At 36.8% G+C, this 17285-nt stretch overlaps 3 protein-coding genes across 3 annotated transcripts in view; all 3 read left to right on the forward strand.

The window, feature by feature from the left end:
- The window catches only part of LOC105168772 (DNA-directed RNA polymerase I subunit 2), a 17316-nt gene extending 11188 nt beyond the window's left edge, over positions 1–6128 (forward strand). The window contains exons 21-27 of the mRNA XM_011088921.2: positions 249–352; positions 431–506; positions 1777–1905; positions 2024–2164; positions 3303–3515; positions 4335–4589; positions 5432–6128. Of these exons, the coding sequence (XP_011087223.1) occupies positions 249–352; positions 431–506; positions 1777–1905; positions 2024–2164; positions 3303–3515; positions 4335–4589; positions 5432–5851 (1338 nt within the window). The 3' untranslated portion in view covers positions 5852–6128. The remainder of the gene's footprint in view (positions 1–248; positions 353–430; positions 507–1776; positions 1906–2023; positions 2165–3302; positions 3516–4334; positions 4590–5431) is intronic.
- Positions 6947–8133, forward strand: LOC105168781 (polygalacturonase inhibitor-like). Its single transcript, XM_011088934.2, has one exon. It carries the CDS (start codon positions 6987–6989, stop codon positions 7974–7976), a length of 990 nt encoding a protein of 329 aa, XP_011087236.1. The 5' UTR covers positions 6947–6986; the 3' UTR covers positions 7977–8133.
- On the forward strand, positions 8859–16820 carry LOC105168790 (chaperone protein dnaJ GFA2, mitochondrial). The gene is made up of 18 exons (XM_011088946.2): positions 8859–9257; positions 9360–9453; positions 9541–9618; positions 10256–10338; positions 10430–10513; positions 10608–10646; positions 11096–11200; positions 12017–12061; positions 12158–12245; positions 12451–12515; positions 12587–12661; positions 14107–14179; positions 14731–14822; positions 14916–14987; positions 15251–15307; positions 15563–15611; positions 16017–16083; positions 16237–16820. The coding sequence occupies exons 1-18, from the start codon at positions 9183–9185 to the stop codon at positions 16331–16333; spliced, it is 1338 nt and encodes a 445-aa protein (XP_011087248.1). The 5' UTR covers positions 8859–9182; the 3' UTR covers positions 16334–16820.

Raw genomic sequence — 17285 nt, forward strand, 5'->3', positions numbered from 1 at the left:
CTTTACTAGCAAACTTTCTAAGAGTAACTTAATTTTTCTATTCTGTTTCATGTAATTGCTTCTTTATCAATCAAAGCTTTCCCTGACAACACCCCCCCTGAATTTACTATGTGATATGATCGGTTGAAGTAAAATGGGACTTCCCAGAGATCCACTTATCCTGCCAATTGTTGTTTGCATTCAATAGTATCCCTGTGTATAAGTTTCATTTTTCTCCTTCTAATCTAACTCTGGCATGGTTTTTTCAGACACCACAGACCCCCATTGTGCGTACAAAGACTTACGAAAAATATAATATTGATGACTATCCATTAGGAACTAATGCCATTGTGGCAGTTCTAGCATATTCTGGGTAATAATCTGACTCATCTACTTAGTCTTTATTTATCTCTCAGATTTGGTTTTTATCTGTTCTCTACATTCTTTGCAGGTATGATATGGAGGACGCCATGGTACTAAATAAATCATCTGTGGATCGCGGCATGTGTCGTGGATACATATACCAGGTTTGCTAGTTTTCAAATTGTTCTTTAATGTAGAGTGCTATTTTAGTTTGAGAAGCACTGCATTTTATCGGCCATATGTACATTGTTCTCCCTGTGACTCCTGTTTTAAGCAATACCACATAAAAGAGGAGGTGGAGATGATGGAATTACATCTTTTTTGCTTGATCATTTATTTTTCTTATGAAAAGTGAATGGTTGCAGTTTGTCTTTCTTTTATTACTTATTAGAACATGACTAACGTATTTTTCTTTTCTCGGAAGGAAAGTACTAAGAAATTCACTTATCCATGTAGGATAATTTTAACAGCACCTTAGAATTAAGAAATATTGGTCTCTCATTTCACTTCAGCATTCCATGACAAAAGCTATTACTAATTTCATGGTAAACTGCCTCGTTATTTTTAAGAATATTTTTCTTGCTACTTTGATGTAATATGCACTTATGATAGCATTCTTTGATCCAAAAATAGAATATAGCAAAAAGTTTCCTTTTTGGCCCATGCAATCAGCAAGCATTAGAGTGGTCCATGAGTTTCAATATAAACCAAAAAGAGGAAGAAAACATGCCATGCCCTCTCCCGTCCTATGACATCCACCCCATGCCCAATGATCCTTGTCTGCACAGAGAACTTCAATATACAGAGACTGTGGAAGGCCCCTGAGACTTACATTTTGGTAAACCAGGAATTTTCTTTCAAGATTAAATTATTTATATGAAACCAACAATGTTGGTTGATAGGTTCATATCTGAAATAAATAATTTGAGTTAAAAGAAGAAGAACTTTTTGAGTGGCTAGAAACTGTTAATGCCGTGTCATGAGAACAAATCAATTTGGTCAATGTCTCACCCATTCATTGATTAGATGGACTCAAAGTTCATCTGAAGCAATTCGTCATTCCATCACATTGAACACTGACCAACACCCCCCCCCCCCCCCCCCCCCAAAAAAAAAAGAAAGAAAGGAAAGAAAGGAAAGAAAAGTGAACAGTAATAGGTGCTGGCATTAACTGCAATTTTAGAAGATCATTGTATAACTGAAACATTTCGAAGGATTTAATTAGCAACTGATGGTTGTATATTTGGTACAATTCAGATTACTTAACAATAATGACCCATGAAGTGGGAGTCTTCTGACTATATTGTCTTTTATCTTGTAATATGTCCATATTAAATGCCTCAGACAGTAACTGCATATACATACACACATGTGCACAGAGAAAATCACTCGGACTTAGCTAATCTGTCTACATTGATGACATCCACTTTGCAGACAGAAACAATTGACTTGACTGAACAAAACCTCAGGTCAGATCGCAGCCAGAGATCATTTGGAAGAAGCAACCTGGACCGGTCAACTCATCATTTGATTGATTCTGACGGGCTCCCCTACGTTGGGCAGGTGCTATATATATGTATATGTGTATGACATAATATATCTATTTTAGCCCCATCCACACACCCAAACCCCCACCTTGTTAAATGATGTTGACCAAGTTTTTCCAATTTCCATGTTTCAGAGGATAAGCCCCAATGAGCCATACTGTAGCATCTATAATGAGATTACGAGTAAAGTTACGACAAACAAGTTAAAAGGTTCAGAGCCTGTCTATGTTGATTATGTTGCTGTTGATGTTAAAAACAAAAAACATATACAAAAGGTAAGCATGTTAACTTGTACAAGTTTTGTGTGAATTAGTGTTTCGTAGCTTAGACTTGATCTCATAGCGGGTATGTGCATATTTGCAGTTAAATCTGTTTTATATCTTGTTTAACGGAGATTTGTCTGATATATTGTTGAATCTCATCTCAAAACAAAGAAAGTATTACATGTTGGTATTATTCTTATTTCTCATCTGTTTCTTATATATAAAAAAGACTGAATTCGATCAAACTTTCTCTGCATTATCATATCAATAAGCACCCATGATGGAATTCTATCTTCAATGTCAGTTAATTGCCATATTCCACTTAGAAAAAGTTGATTTCTAGTTTGGTACCAAAGATGCTTTCTAGTGGTTCTTTTGACTTCTCATTGGTTATGAGTGTACCGCATTCATTAAAGAAATTTATCACCTTATGCAGTGGCATTAATTTCATTGAGGTTGGGTGTGTCTTCGTATCATTTTTATCTCATTGATGAGGAGAGTGGGGTGATACACTACTGAAAAGTATCTCTTTTACTCTTCTTTTTTCTTGTTTGGTGAAGAAGGTGGGGAAAGGGAAATGAATAGTGACTGTTAGTGTAAGGTATGAGAAAATTACTCTCACCTATATTTTACTATTGTGGTTTTCCTATTTAGTTTTACATAGTTCGGTGAAGTTTATTTAGTATTTTCCTTGATTTACTTCTTTTAACCCCATCCGGATGTGGCATGAAGTGGGACCATCATATGGTTCCTTTCATCTTTCAGTTGGTCTTTTCCTCTCTCCCAATAAACAGAGTTGGAGTTTTCATTTTTCCTCCAGCTTATTACCTTTCCATTACTTAATAGGCTTCAGTTCTCTCAATAGACTTACAGAGCTTTCCAAAGTTTAGTCTCTTCAAATTATTATTCTTAACTTGTTGTTCTACATCCAACAACTGTGTTAGCCTGCTTGGCCTATTTGATTCCTATGTTGCCTTAAATTGCAGAATGTGGAAAAGATGGAGTACATCTGGGCATGTTGAGTTTTCAACTATTGTAATACCTATCTGTAAAGTTCATGTATCACTAATTGCTGTATAAACAGCATGTCATAAACTGTTAAAATTTTGTTAACCACCATAGCTACTTCATTACCTTATCCTTCATGCAGGCAAACATCCGCCTTCGGCATCCTAGAAATCCGATAATTGGTGATAAATTTAGCAGTAGACACGGTCAAAAGGGTGTTTGTTCTCAGCTGTGGCCAGATACTGATATGCCATTTTCAGGAGTTACAGGAATGCGGCCAGATCTCATTATCAATCCCCATGCATTCCCTTCTAGGATGACAATTGCAATGCTTTTAGAATCAATTGCTGCCAAGGTATGACCTATAAGCATGGGGCCATTATGTTTGTTGAAGTACCGATGGTGAACTTTACTAAGGCATGGCAACTCATTGACTTTTGTGAAAGATTTCTTGCACCGCATTCTGTCTTCCTTTTTATCTAGATATGTTATGCAACGACATATGGAATTGTGACCAAAATTGAGAAAAGCTCTTTTGAGCTGGTTTCCTTAAAATATAATCATTTGTTTGATAAGCCTTTGAGCTCTGGCCTCGAGCTCGATGAATCGATTAGTGTAAGAATAACAAAAGGATGTGTGGAATTCAAGCTATCTGAGCTCTGATCATGTTTGACACGACTAGATGACTAGATCTCATTCTAGCTCTATTACAGTTATTAATTAGACATGGCTCAAATACAAATGTTTGAGCTTTATAAAAACCCAAACAAGTTTAAACAATAATATATTGGGTTCGACATGATCCGCTTACATTGTTAATCATCTGCTAAGCAAAACATATAGCATTTAGTTGTTTCTTGAAGCCTTGGTCCTAATAGATGAAAAGCTGTGCACTAAAGACTCATAACATGTCTAGTTCTGGTATGTCCTAGACAAAAGAAAAATCATATGCTGTTAATACTTGGATTCTGATATTCCATTAGCAGCTATTTGAGACCATTCAATTTCTTTCCTATTGATGTCATTCTGGTTGACTATAGTTTACTCAATTATATGATGAAAATAAAGTTACCGTAGTTTAATTTGTTAGAGATTGTATAAATGTCTAAACATCTTAACTTTTATCTTCTGAAAGGCTCTTGATTACATTGCATGCATTTATGTGTGATTGTAGGGGGGCGCCTTGCATGGAAATTTTGTCGATGCAACACCTTTTTCAAGCTCAATGAAGAAGAATTCTGTAGGTTCTGAATCTGAATCCAGTTCACTTGTAGACGAACTTGGTTCTATGTTGATTGCGCGTGGGTTCAATTACCATGGTGTGGAGGTATTGTACAGTGGAGTTTATGGAACAGAGCTGACATGTGAAATATTCATTGGGCCTGTATATTATCAGCGTCTCCGCCATATGGTTTCAGATAAATTTCAGGTGCGGGGTTCTCTCATAGCACAAGAAATTGTATATTCTGCTCATTTTACAGTTTATGGTTAGCTTTGTTGCCACTAGTATGCTTGATATACATTATTTCTGGCTAGAGACTTCAGACTAGAGTAGTAGGTTGCAAGCGAGTCGGGCCTGAGTCAATCCTGTTGGATTTTTCATGCATGAGCTCAAGCTGAGGCTGGTAGAGTTTTAACTTGAGTTCATTAATGGTGTAGCTTTATTTCTCTCAGTATGTTTCTCAATCTAAATTGTCAGGCTATGCAAGCTCAGTTCAGTTAATTAAACAATGAACTTAGAAGAAATTCTGATAAAATACCACGTTCAGGTAATGAGATAAAGGATCAAGAAACAATATTTAGAACAGAAATATGTAATGTTAAACTAAATCATGAGAAACATAATAGAACACCTTTAATATAAGAGTAAATTTTTTTCTTGTGTGTCTTGTGTGTGTGTATGTGAGAGAGAGAGAGAGGGAGGGAGGGAAATTTGGGGCATGTAGAATCAAAATTTCCAGGTTTAGCTCCTCAATAATAAAAATTTCCCGGCTTAACTACGGGCAGTTTAGATGGGGAGGAGAGTAAAGTTTAGGTGTGTGTTCTGACTGAAAGAAGCTGAAGTGGGTTATCATGTTGGCAGTCGATGAAGAGACAACATTTAGGTTTGATATTAAAGCTGCTAAGATTGATTAGCCATTTTGCTGGATGGCTGTGAGGAAAACTGCCAGTCTTCCAGTATTAATCATCTTTTTTTGCAAGAACTTTTACGTCCCTGCATTATGGCAATTCCTATCGAAATGTAACTGCATTTTGTATGTCTTTTTTTAGGTGCGTTCTACAGGAACAGTGGATCAGGTCACCAGGCAACCTATCAAAGGGAGAAAGCGTGGTGGTGGTGTCCGCTTTGGAGAAATGGAACGAGATTCCCTTCTGGCTCATGGAGCTGCATATCTGTTGCACGATAGGCTCCACACAAGTTCTGATCACCACATTGCCGATGTGTGTTCCCTTTGTGGGAGCATCTTGACTACATCACTCATCCAGTCACAAAAAAAGGCAGTGCGGGATATGATTGGTAGAGATCTACCACCTGGCAGAGCCCCCAAAAAGGTTACCTGTGTTGCCTGCCAGACTAGTACGGGAATGGAGACTGTCGCAATGCCTTATGTCTTCAGATATTTAGCTGCAGAATTGGCAGCCATGAACATAAAAATGGCTCTTCAACTGAGTAGTGGGCCAGGAGCTTAAGATTCATTGGTCACTGACCACCAGAGTGATATAGTTCCGTAGTTGGAGATTTGCAGCTTTGGATACACACATTGAAGATGTAGGAGAGCTCAAAAGATGGTGATATTTCCCAAGATATGAGGGGTAAAGGAGTTGCCTTCATTTGCTAGTTGTTGCTACTTTATTTATAGGTTCTCTTCTTTCTCTCTTGAGGACATTTCTCATTGTTGTACATTTTTCGGTGCCATTGTAAATTAACTTACATATATAGTTATAGTTTCTTGTTATCTTCCTTTAACACTTCGTGATTTGTGGCAATATTTCCTGTCAGATCCTCATTCAAATCAAAAGCTGCCCTTCCAAGATATTCATCCCTTCCTACCATTGTCACTGACAAGAGTCACAAAACCTTCCAAAACTAACTGGTTCTCATTTTCTTTCGAAGTGTTCCATTGTAGTTAGTTCCCAAGTTTTAGTAACACATAAGCATATATCTATTGGTGATGAAGCCAGGTTGAAGATCATTGGTCATGATTACTCAAGTATATTACATGGTGAATATATTGTACTTGTCAGGCAATAAGAAGCATTGTCAGTAATAGCACTGTCATTTGATTGGTGGATGGTGGTGCTCCTAATTTCGAACAAGACTTTACCATCTCCACATGTCCGGTCTCCCCTTAACCCAAGTCAAACCTGTCCAGCCATGTTGCAAGAATGGAGTAAATAACATCACAAATCATAAAGAATTGAATCCTGTAGATAATTCTCAAGTCGACCCTTTTAATCAATGATGTAGATCTCAGTAGCCGCATGAACGAACTACCGGTGCATTATGCAACGAATTCCCGTAGAGCATCTATATTGAGATGAAATGCCCAAAACTCCACTAATAAAATAGCCACATTCCAAAAAAAGAAGTGCACTAAAACAACACTAATGGTCCCAGTCATCACGGACGGAAGCCAACCAATCAGACACCACGGATTCAAAGCAACCCACAATATAAAAGAAAATAACAAGATAAGAGTTCACTATTTTTGACCAGACTTGCGTAAGCAGTCACATCACATGGCCCCCTCCACATCAACACTATTTATAAAGCAAGATCACTCTTCTCTACTCAGATACACTATCCAGAAACTAAGACAGAGTAATGCTTCTGCCTCTCCTCTTCCTTTTGTTTTCTCCACTCTCAGCAGCAGAGCTTTGTCATCCTGATGACAAATCTACACTTCTGGAATTCAAACACAGCTTCTCAAATCCCAACCCTTTTCCTACATGGGATCCTACTTTTGATTGCTGTGATTGGTACGGAGTCGAATGTAACGAAACGACAAATTATGTTATCGGCCTTAACATAATCTCTGATGATCTCAATGGGACAATCCCAACTGTTCTTCCCAAACTAAAACACCTCCAACATCTACGGCTTCACAAGATCCCGAATCTTGTTGGTAGAATCCCTCCTGAAATTGGAGAATTGCCACATTTGACGTACCTAGTTATAAGCTGGACTAATGTCTCAGGACCTGTCCCTGATTTTCTTGCAAATCTCAAAAGTCTTGCTTATCTTGTTCTTTCTTTCAACCGTCTATCCGGTTCAATCCCTCCGTCTCTTGCAATGCTTCCATATCTTTACGCCATCGATCTCAGTCGAAACCAGCTCACAGGGCCTATCCCAGAATCTTTCGGGCACTTTGCCAACACAGCTGGATTCCCAGCGCTTGACCTGTCTCACAATATGCTGTCAGGAGACATTCCAGCTTCTTTGGCAAATGTGAACTTCTCTCAGGTTGATATTTCAAGAAACAACTTATCAGGAGATGCTTCGGTGTTTTTTGGCAAGGGAAAGGTCACTAACACTATTGTCATTTCGAGGAACAATTTCCAGTTTGATTTCTCAAAAGTGAGTTTCATGGAGTCTTTGGATGTGCTGGATATATCTCATAACAAGATATATGGGAGCATTCCACCACAGATCACTGATGCTGTGTACTTGCAGTTTCTGAATGTTTCTTATAACAGATTGTGTGGGAAAATTCCCAGTGGTTGGAAGCTGAGGTACAGGTCAGAGAGTTGGGATAATACATCTTTCTTTCATAACAGGTGCCTGTGTGGGGTTCCTTTAGATCCATGCAAATAATGATCATACAAACTGGATTTGCCCAGTGATGTTTGTTTATGCAGAAATTCTTGTTGAATGAAAGGCTGCTTTCTGCATATAATTGCCTTATTCTGGGTTCATATGCCTCTGTTCCTCCCTGCCGGTTTTCTTGTTCTATAAGAACTATTTTGCAGTGTGCAGATGTACTTCCCAAGCTGCATAATGAGTCCATCCACAACTTTCCTAATTTAAAAATTAAAAAATAACTCAATATGGATAGAATTCGATGTGTTTACAAAAATGCATATCAATCATATGATCCTTGTATATCTTATTATTAATGCTGTAAGTCACCACCAAATCTTGAACTTGACAGCCTATTTTTTGGACTAACTTAACTTGTATTATCAACTTTTATTTTTCTTTAAATAGTGGGAATTATAAGTTACTATTTATAGTAAACACCCATAAGATTATTTTTGATAAATTAACTTGTGTTATCAATTTTTATTTTTTTAAATAGTGGGATTTATAAGTTACTAAAAGTTAACACTAGTAAGATTATCAGCCAAAATAGCTCACAATCCTTTACACCATTAACCATGCAAAATATGTGGAGGTTCATGCAGATAATCTGGAGTCACTTCTAATTAATTAATATTACATTAATTGATCATCTGTAAATATCCTTATAAATTGCCTATCATTTTCCGGGTATACTTTTGTCCCATAATAGTGAGTAGAGTCGAAATAGTAAACATTTTGTATACGAAAAGAGAAAAAAAAAAAAGGAAGTAAGGGACAAGAGGATGGTGAAGACGACAAATGGTATATTTAAGTTTTAGTCCACAATTTTATGAAAATTGGTAAAAGACAAGATTATATATAATATAGTGTTGTGACTTCATGTATGGAGATAATAGAACAGCCCCTTTCTTGAGCAAAAAGCAAATCTTGGTCTGCGTCAAGATTTCCTTTTTTAGTTCAAATACTCCACATTTCTCTCCAGTCGTCCACAAAACTTGGGCGAACAACCGGGTCGGGTCCCATTTTCACTGGCCACTCACTAAAGACTACAGAAAATTATAGCGAGAACCCTTTTGCCAAGTTCAACGGTCCCCCGCTAGAACTTTCCAAGAACTCTGTTTCTCAATCCTCTGGTTTAAGGGTTTCTGTAGGGTTTTACCCCACACCCATTTCCACCCAGCTGTCTCTCCTGAATCCAATACGGTATAAAGCGGACAAATGGTCCGGTCCCATGGACTCCAGCTCGCGCGCCGCTCCCTGTCCTCTTTTCTCTTCCACAACTGCCATTCCTATGTATGCTTTTCACTCCGCTTTCCTGTTTATTTGATTCTTTGTTTTGTATGTATATGTAGGTTGTAGGCGTTGTTACTTATTGTTATTATTATCGTTGTGTAGAATTGTGATCCCTTATTGAGTGGAGGCTTCAGGAGCTTCAGCGCCGCAATTTCCAATCAGTCTAGGGGTCTTTTTAGTTCCAATTTGGGAAACGGTACTTGAATGTCTGAATGGAAGTTTCCATTTCTTTTTGGTCTCGAATTTATGGGGTTCTGATTTTCTTTTTTCAAATGAAGCGCAGTGGATAATGAGAGGTACTGTTTGAAGCCAGGATTTTCCAATAATCTTTTAGGTGCATCACGATCAATTCATAGCACTGGTAATTATTTACCCATCACTTTCTTGTTAAGAATCTTGGTTTCTTATGATCGTTTTTAGTATTGGCATTTGAAATTTAACAACAGATATTCATAGGAGAAAGTATGAGATTGTCATTTTGATGTTACTGCATGTAGGCACTGGTTGTGTGAGAAAAAGTTTATATATTAAACGTTTGATAATCGATAATTTTTTTACGTAATATGTTCAATTTTAAGTAGGAGTTAATTTTTTATCATCTAAATAACTTCCTGGGAGTTATTCATGGGGGCTCAAATGTAAAATCAATTGAAAGATGCACAAGTTCTAGATTTGGTTTCTACCAATTATTTCTAGTGCAATATAATCTCAAATTTATTAGCCTATTTCCCTTAGTCTTAAAAATGATGTCTACTTCCAGTTAACACCAATTAATTACTAGTAGACATATGATTATTATGGCGTATGTTAATATGTATGACTAGTCAAGGGCCGACTCTATTTCCGTAAATATGAAAACAGCCACTATTTATGATTGTTCTTTTTTCATTTTTAGATTCTGTTTAAGAGTCGAGTTGAACTTTGTAAGTGAGAGGTCAACTGATTATGTTAGCCTTTTCCTTTCTTCTCTTTTCTACTTCCTGGATCTACCTCTTAAGCACAATTGTCAAGAGATTTCTATGACGTTCTTGGCGTCAGTAAAAATGCAACAGCATCTGAAATCAAGAAAGCTTATTATGGGGTATGTTCCTCTCGCCTCTCATTTTGTCAGAGCTTAATATATACTTTATTGTTTCCAAGTGTACCTGTTTCTTCATATGATGCCTCTGCAGCTTGCAAAGAAGTTGCATCCTGATACTAATAAAGATGACCCAGAAGCTGAAAAGAAATTCCAAGAAGTCCAGAAAGCCTACGAGGTACATTCTGAAAATATTCAGGTTTCTCAAAGTAAATCTCCAGTTATAACCTGTGTAGTTTGTTAATTATTGTTTTATGGTCCCAATTTGGTAGGTCTTGAAGGATGAAGAGAAGCGCCAGCAATATGATCAGGTCTCAAATGTTTCTTTTTAGTTATGTGCGCAACTCTAATACTTTTCAACCATGACTCAAAAAAGAGGTCTAGAAGTATTCCATACATAAGATACTCATACATGCATGTCAGATGATTGGGCGACCGTTTATGTTGAAAATGATGCATACTGAAATGGACAAATAGTAATGCATTGTCATGTCTTAATAGGTTGCAATGGTTGTGCCTGCCCATCTACTCTGTAGAAAGAATAATCTAATTTCTGATGTTCAAATGACTCTCTTTGGCTTAGTATGAAGGTCTTTGTTGCATTTTCCAAGAAAAAATCTATATATATGGCACGTGGATAGATGCTCACATGCATGATGAGGGAATTGATCTTATTGACCGGTTCCACTTTTGGACTATATTGGTGTAAGAATTTCCTTATTCTAGGTCTGATTAGTCTTTTGGCATTTGCATTTAACAGCTTGGCCATGAAGCTTTTGAACGTGCTGGAAATGGTGAAGGTCCTGGGTTTGATCCATTTGGAGCTGGCTTTAATCCATTCCAGGACATATTCAGAAATGCAGATGTGAGTCTTTTACGATGAGGCCATTCTTCTATTTTTAACACCAATACATGGGCTTTTGTTTTATTTTAATCTACTTAGGCTCCCTATCCTTGGCTATGCTGACAGTGAGATACATATATTAGTGAAGTAGTTGAAGAAATACCATACTACAAAGGGGTTATGCATATAGAGTCCAGTATGCCTCCGAGTTTGAATATGAAACTGCAGTAATTTTCTTATTATTAAAGAGCTTAGAACAATACTTACCATGCAGTGATTCTGAATTGGCTTCTAAGATTGGTGTTTAGTGTGGTAGTCAAGGAGGATAAACAGAGAGTTTAGTTATTCCTCTGCAAGTTTTGAATTTCTACATAGAGAATTTCTGGAGGTATAGAGCTTTTGTTATATGGAGATGATGTTTGTTAAAAAATTTAGGACTTCGTCCAAGCAGTTATTAAATGCTAGCTGACTTGGGCCATCTACTCACTTTTAAACTGGGTACCCAATTCAAGCTCTTGAAATAAGCGTACAGCTCCCATAAACTTTAGTTAGCTCAAGTTCCATGAGGTTATGCAGTCTAAAATATATCTAATATCCTAGATTTAGCCTTAGTTAATGGAAGGAGATATAATGTATTTAAGTCAAATATGGGAGCATGCTGAACTACTAACATAGCTAACTTGGTAGTAAGACTTATTAACCTTCACATGTTAATATTTGGTAAGTGGCACGATAGTCTTGTCATCCTTTCCTGAGTTTTTCTCGTAACCCTCTACCTAAATTTTGGAATCTAATATATGCTTGCCTTTGTTTGGCATATTGTATTGTCGACACCAGATTTTCAACATCTTCAATAGGAACATGGGTGGTGAAGACGTCAAGGTTAGGGCCTATATGCAATAATTCCTGTTATGGGTCTTATTTTTTCTTTTGTTTTCCCCCTTAATTTAGTCTTACAAACATGAGTGTCGACTTCAGGTCTCAGTTGAGCTATCCTTTATGGAAGCTGTCCATGGATGCACCAAGACGCTGTCAATCCTGACTGATTTGACTTGCGATACTTGTGGTATTGCAATATATGTTTCCTAAAATAAGTTAAATCAAAATTTAAGAAGTTTCATGCTAAAAAAGTTTTCATTATTTTTTAATCCTTCTAATTGATTTGTTGATTTAGTTTATACATGTTATGAAGGTCCAGCTTATCTGTCATGTCATTAATCCATGATATTTTTCATACTGTGGTTCTCAATCAATCATTTCCTTGTTTATAGGTGGAACTGGCGTTCCTCCTGGGACAAGGCCTGAAACTTGTAAACGATGTAGAGGCTCTGGTATGGTGAGTACCTTCTCATCACTTCCTTATCACAATTGGTAAATTTATCCTAATTTCTTGGTTTTTGAACCCAGATTGTATCTCAAAATGGTCCTTTCACACTTCAATCTACCTGTCCAAATTGCGGAGGAGCTGGGAAAATTGTATCGGTACGACATTGTACAATTTCTAATAGAATGTGCAGTTGTTGGTTAACATAGTCTGGATGGTGTTGTTTTGATCACATGTTTTAAGGTGCCTGGAATTGTCTGTTTAATTGTATCATCCATCTATGTAGTGAACAATTGTTGGTGTCTGAAGTTGTTCTGCTTTGTACTTGGTCAATTTGGACTACTAATTTTATGTATATAGAAGATTCTGAAGCAGGCTCGCTGTTCATTAGATAGAGCAAACCACCAAGATTTTGAGCATTCTCAATATTGTGCCTTAAAAAGTGTCTGAACCTCCATGCTCTTTAGCATGAATATTGAGTCCCGCATGTCCCCCGTTTCACCACCAGGGCATCTTGAAAGCGCATGCTATCCCATGAATATGATATCCATCTAGTGTGATGTGGTTTCCATCCGAAACTTCATTTACAAGATAATGCTTTGCAACCATTCTTCTCTGGAACACATCCTTTTTCTTTGTTTTTCTCACTGCAACATTGATACTCTAGTAGCTTTGAGCATGAGAAGTTATTACTTCAGGCTCTTGCTCCACAAGCAGTGAATTTTCTTCGATTGCATCCCTCTATTATGCCATCTCTGGCAAGCGAATCTTGGTTAGTTTTGTTGCTAAAGTGAAATGATTTAAAAACTTCACCGTTAAGGTAATAGCTGATGGTATCTGTTTTTTATTGTTCTGCGGAATATTATATATATTCATTTTGACACTTTGCTATGCTTGCATTCTCAGACATTTCTATGGTTGTAGTATTAATTCACTATTTCGTTACATGGGCCATTGAGATTCATTTGGAAGTTTTTGAATCAACAATGAGATTTGTTAATGCGTTCATGTGGATATCAGATTAATTCAATCTAAAGATGAAATTTCCCTAGTGTCACACTCCTACATCTCTCCCTCTCTCGGTGCTCTTGCGAGTGGTGAGGAACGGGTTATTTTGTTATTTCTTCTCTTTTGTTTGTGTACATAGTGGAGAGTGGAGCACGAATGAAACTCGTATTTGCTGTTGCTTTACCTAACAAATGACATGAAGCAACTCTGTTTTCTATTTTTCTTTCATGGGCTCCTAGGCTATAAATTATTGGTATTGGTACCGTGTAATTTCAACTGCAATATGATATTAAGACAAAATCGCTTGAGTGGATTTAATTTTCATTGGCATGTCAAATGTTAAAGACATTTTAACTAGTATATTACTTCATGCGCAAATGTCATGAGGTCGAAATGTCTGAAACTGAAAATAGATGTAAGAACTGTTCTTGCTGTTAACTGCGTTTTAAAGTAGTCTGTGTCCTGAAATTCAACCATAATTGTCCTTTTCTAGATTGATCTTCTGAGTTTTGTTATAGATTACTGAAAGCGAAGATGATGTAGGGAGTTAAAAAGATTTTATCACTATGTTTTTTTTTCTTCTCATTGGCAACAGAGCTTCTGCAAGTCGTGCAAGGGTAAGCGAGTAGTGAAAGGCCCAAAGACAGTGAAGTTGAACGTCATGGCAGGTGAGATTATCCTAAAAGTTATTGCTCTTTACCTGTCTTGTTTGTTCATCGGCCTTGCTTAGAGTTTAACTAACAACACTTTCTGGAAATTATGATATATAGGAATTGCCAGTTTCAATAATCAATGCATATTGTCACAAAATTATTTTTATCTTGTTAAAGCAGCTTAATCTATTCAACCTGTATTAGTTGCAGACGGAATTGTGGTTTAGCCACTGGTAATTACCGTTATTCAATTGTTTTATTTTTCAGACATCTGTGGACTTTGTTGACATTGATTTACTTGGAAAATCAATTTCTAAATGAAATATCTGTCATGGAGTGAATAATATTCTGTGATCTCTGACATTCTATTGTCACTTCTTGTATCATTTTCATTTGCTATATGGTTTTTGTATGTTGTGGAGTGGTTGGGGGGAAGGGAGTTGGATCAATGAGAGATGGTTTGAAAATGATATGGTTCTGCATGATTTTTGTAGTTGTAACTTCTTCTTGGAATGTCTACTGTCCTTCATAAGAATGGTCTAGACTTACACTGTTGATATGCACAGGGGTGGACAACAATGAAACTATTAAGATTCCCAGAAGTGGTGGAGCAGATCCTGATGGAAATCAACCTGGTGATCTTTATGTTATGATTAAGGTTGCTTGATTAGCTCTGTCAATAAGGCTTCATATCTATGTTTGAATATGGTCAATAATTACATGCTCAGAACCATGCATGATGTATTTGCAGGTCAGGGAAGACCCAGTCTTCCGTAGAGAAGGGGCTGACATCCATGTTGATGCAGTTTTGACCATTAGTCAGGTAATACTTTCTAATATTCACATTTTTTTTTGAAGAACAAGAGCCCTTGTAGTTTAAAGTCCTACTGATGATATATGAATTCTAGATGTGTCAATTATGGCTTTAACCTGTTTGCATTGGTAATGGATAAAGTAAAACCTGGTAATGTTATGTTTTTCCTTAAGAACAACAGAAGTTCATACGTTTCCTTAAAACGCTTTTTCATGCATGATTATCAGTTTTGTGGGTCTAGCTTGGTTAATCAGAATTATATTCTTTTGCAGGCAATTTTGGGAGGAACAATCCAGGTTCCTACCCTGACTGGGGATGTTGTTGTTAAGGTCTGTCAGAAGTTTGAAAATTAATTTCTTCTTAAGTAGATGATTGAATAATGAGTAACACGTGGTGCAGCTCTCACCTACTAAATTATCCTCTTGCTGATACAATTTGCAGCCATTTGTAGATTTTTTTCGTCTTTTTTCTTCTTTCATTTTGCAGCTTTTGGGGTTTCGCATGTTGAGATCCCAAAAGGCTCTGGTTGTACACCGATATACGTCCCCACTGGCATTCACTTTCTACTTTTTCCTGTTCTGTAGGTTCGACCTGGCACTCAACCTGGCCAAAAGGTTGTTTTGAGGAAGAAGGGTAAGAGCTTACCTTAATACATTGCTATCACCTTTGTTCTTTAATATGTGGCTCAATGTCATAAATAGTGGAGTCATTTCCATTAACTGCTGGTACATACCATGTTTGCATTGTTGTGGGTGTTTGTCATCAATTTTGCTTGTAAGATGCACAGCTAAAAATATGTTCTATGTGTATATGCAGGTTTTATTATGTATTATCTTTATTAATTTCTGTTGCAGCTTCAGTCTCATGGGTATTTGATTGTTATCTTCATTGAAAGAATATGAATATCTAACAAAGTTGTCAGGGAAAATGACAATAACTGTCCACTGTAGTGCGTTGCATCTTTCTTTTCCAGAGAATCGTATGTTTAGGTACACATCTAAAGAAAAAAAACTTAAGTCTAGATGTTGTTTTATGCAGGGATTAAAGTTAGAAACTCTTTCTCATTCGGGGATGAGTATGTGCACTTCAATGTCAGCATTCCGACGTAAGTACCTTAGTTGGAGAATGATTGGTTCTTCCCCTTTCTTTCTCCTAGAACTCGTTTATGCAATGGTGCTTTCTTTGTGGAAGTAGAGTGGCAAACTTTTACACTAGGCGTCCATCCACTGGGTTGACTAATTTGCTTTCCTTGTATCAGAAACTTGACTGAGAGACAGCGTCAATTGATTGAGGAGTTTGCTAAAGAAGAGCAGGGGGAAGATGATAAGGGGGCTGCTGCAGGAGTATCAGGTTGAATCCACTGGCTGCTCTGTGCTGCAAAGATTTCGTAGGCAGAAGAAGAAAAAGAATTACTTACACTTCATTTCCTGAAGCTGGAAAATTTTGGCCGAGCAACAGAATTAAATATTTTTTACCCCTTCACGGTATTATTTCTTGGCAGTTGACCATATTTACTATAGATAAGCATTTTGCTAATAGGTTGTGTGTCTTTAATCTTCTTAGCCACACTGTACATAAGCACGATGATCCTTAAGATATGTCCAGTATATGTTAGGAACATGAAGTTGTTGCTACTGCTTGATCGCGATATTCTTCCTGCCATGGTTAAGGGGAGCATGGTGTGTAGTCTAGCAAGAGCTTGCAATCCACGGTGATGATATTTGCCTTTTTACCCTATGAGATGTCACGAAGAAGTTCATGCAAGGGCAGCAACCTATTTAGATTGGGGATGTGAAGAAGCTTGAGAAAAGAACTATCCTAATAAGCCAATTGAAGAACAAATCCTGAGTCTTTTCTTGTCAATTGATGCATTTATCTAGTGGCTTTTAAACAAAAAGAGATAGTTGTGCGTTCGGTTTGTTTCTGATATGTGTACTAACTAATTTACATTATTACACGCTAAAAAATGGATTAAGAGGGGAAAGTACCGGATTGGTGAGGCTGGATAATAGATAGATGAAATAAAATTTGAAATTCTGAATGGGAGAAAAAAGTTAACAAAAATAAAAAGGAAAGTTTATTGGCACACTAATAGACATGAAAAAAAAAGTTTTGTTCAATTACTAGTTAGAACTTATAGCACGGAATACAATTTTAAAAATTAAATAAACAAAAATATATATTTTATTACATATTTATCTAGGAAGAAGAACGAATTTATTCGGATAAAGATAAACGATGGTGCACTTTTCTATTTTAAATAGAAAATAAAATATAACATGTTAAGTGGGCAAATAAAGCTCAATA

The sequence above is a fragment of the Sesamum indicum genome, linkage group LG1 (assembly GCF_000512975.1).
Source record: "Sesamum indicum cultivar Zhongzhi No. 13 linkage group LG1, S_indicum_v1.0, whole genome shotgun sequence".
NCBI classification, from domain to species: Eukaryota; Viridiplantae; Streptophyta; class Magnoliopsida; order Lamiales; family Pedaliaceae; genus Sesamum; species Sesamum indicum.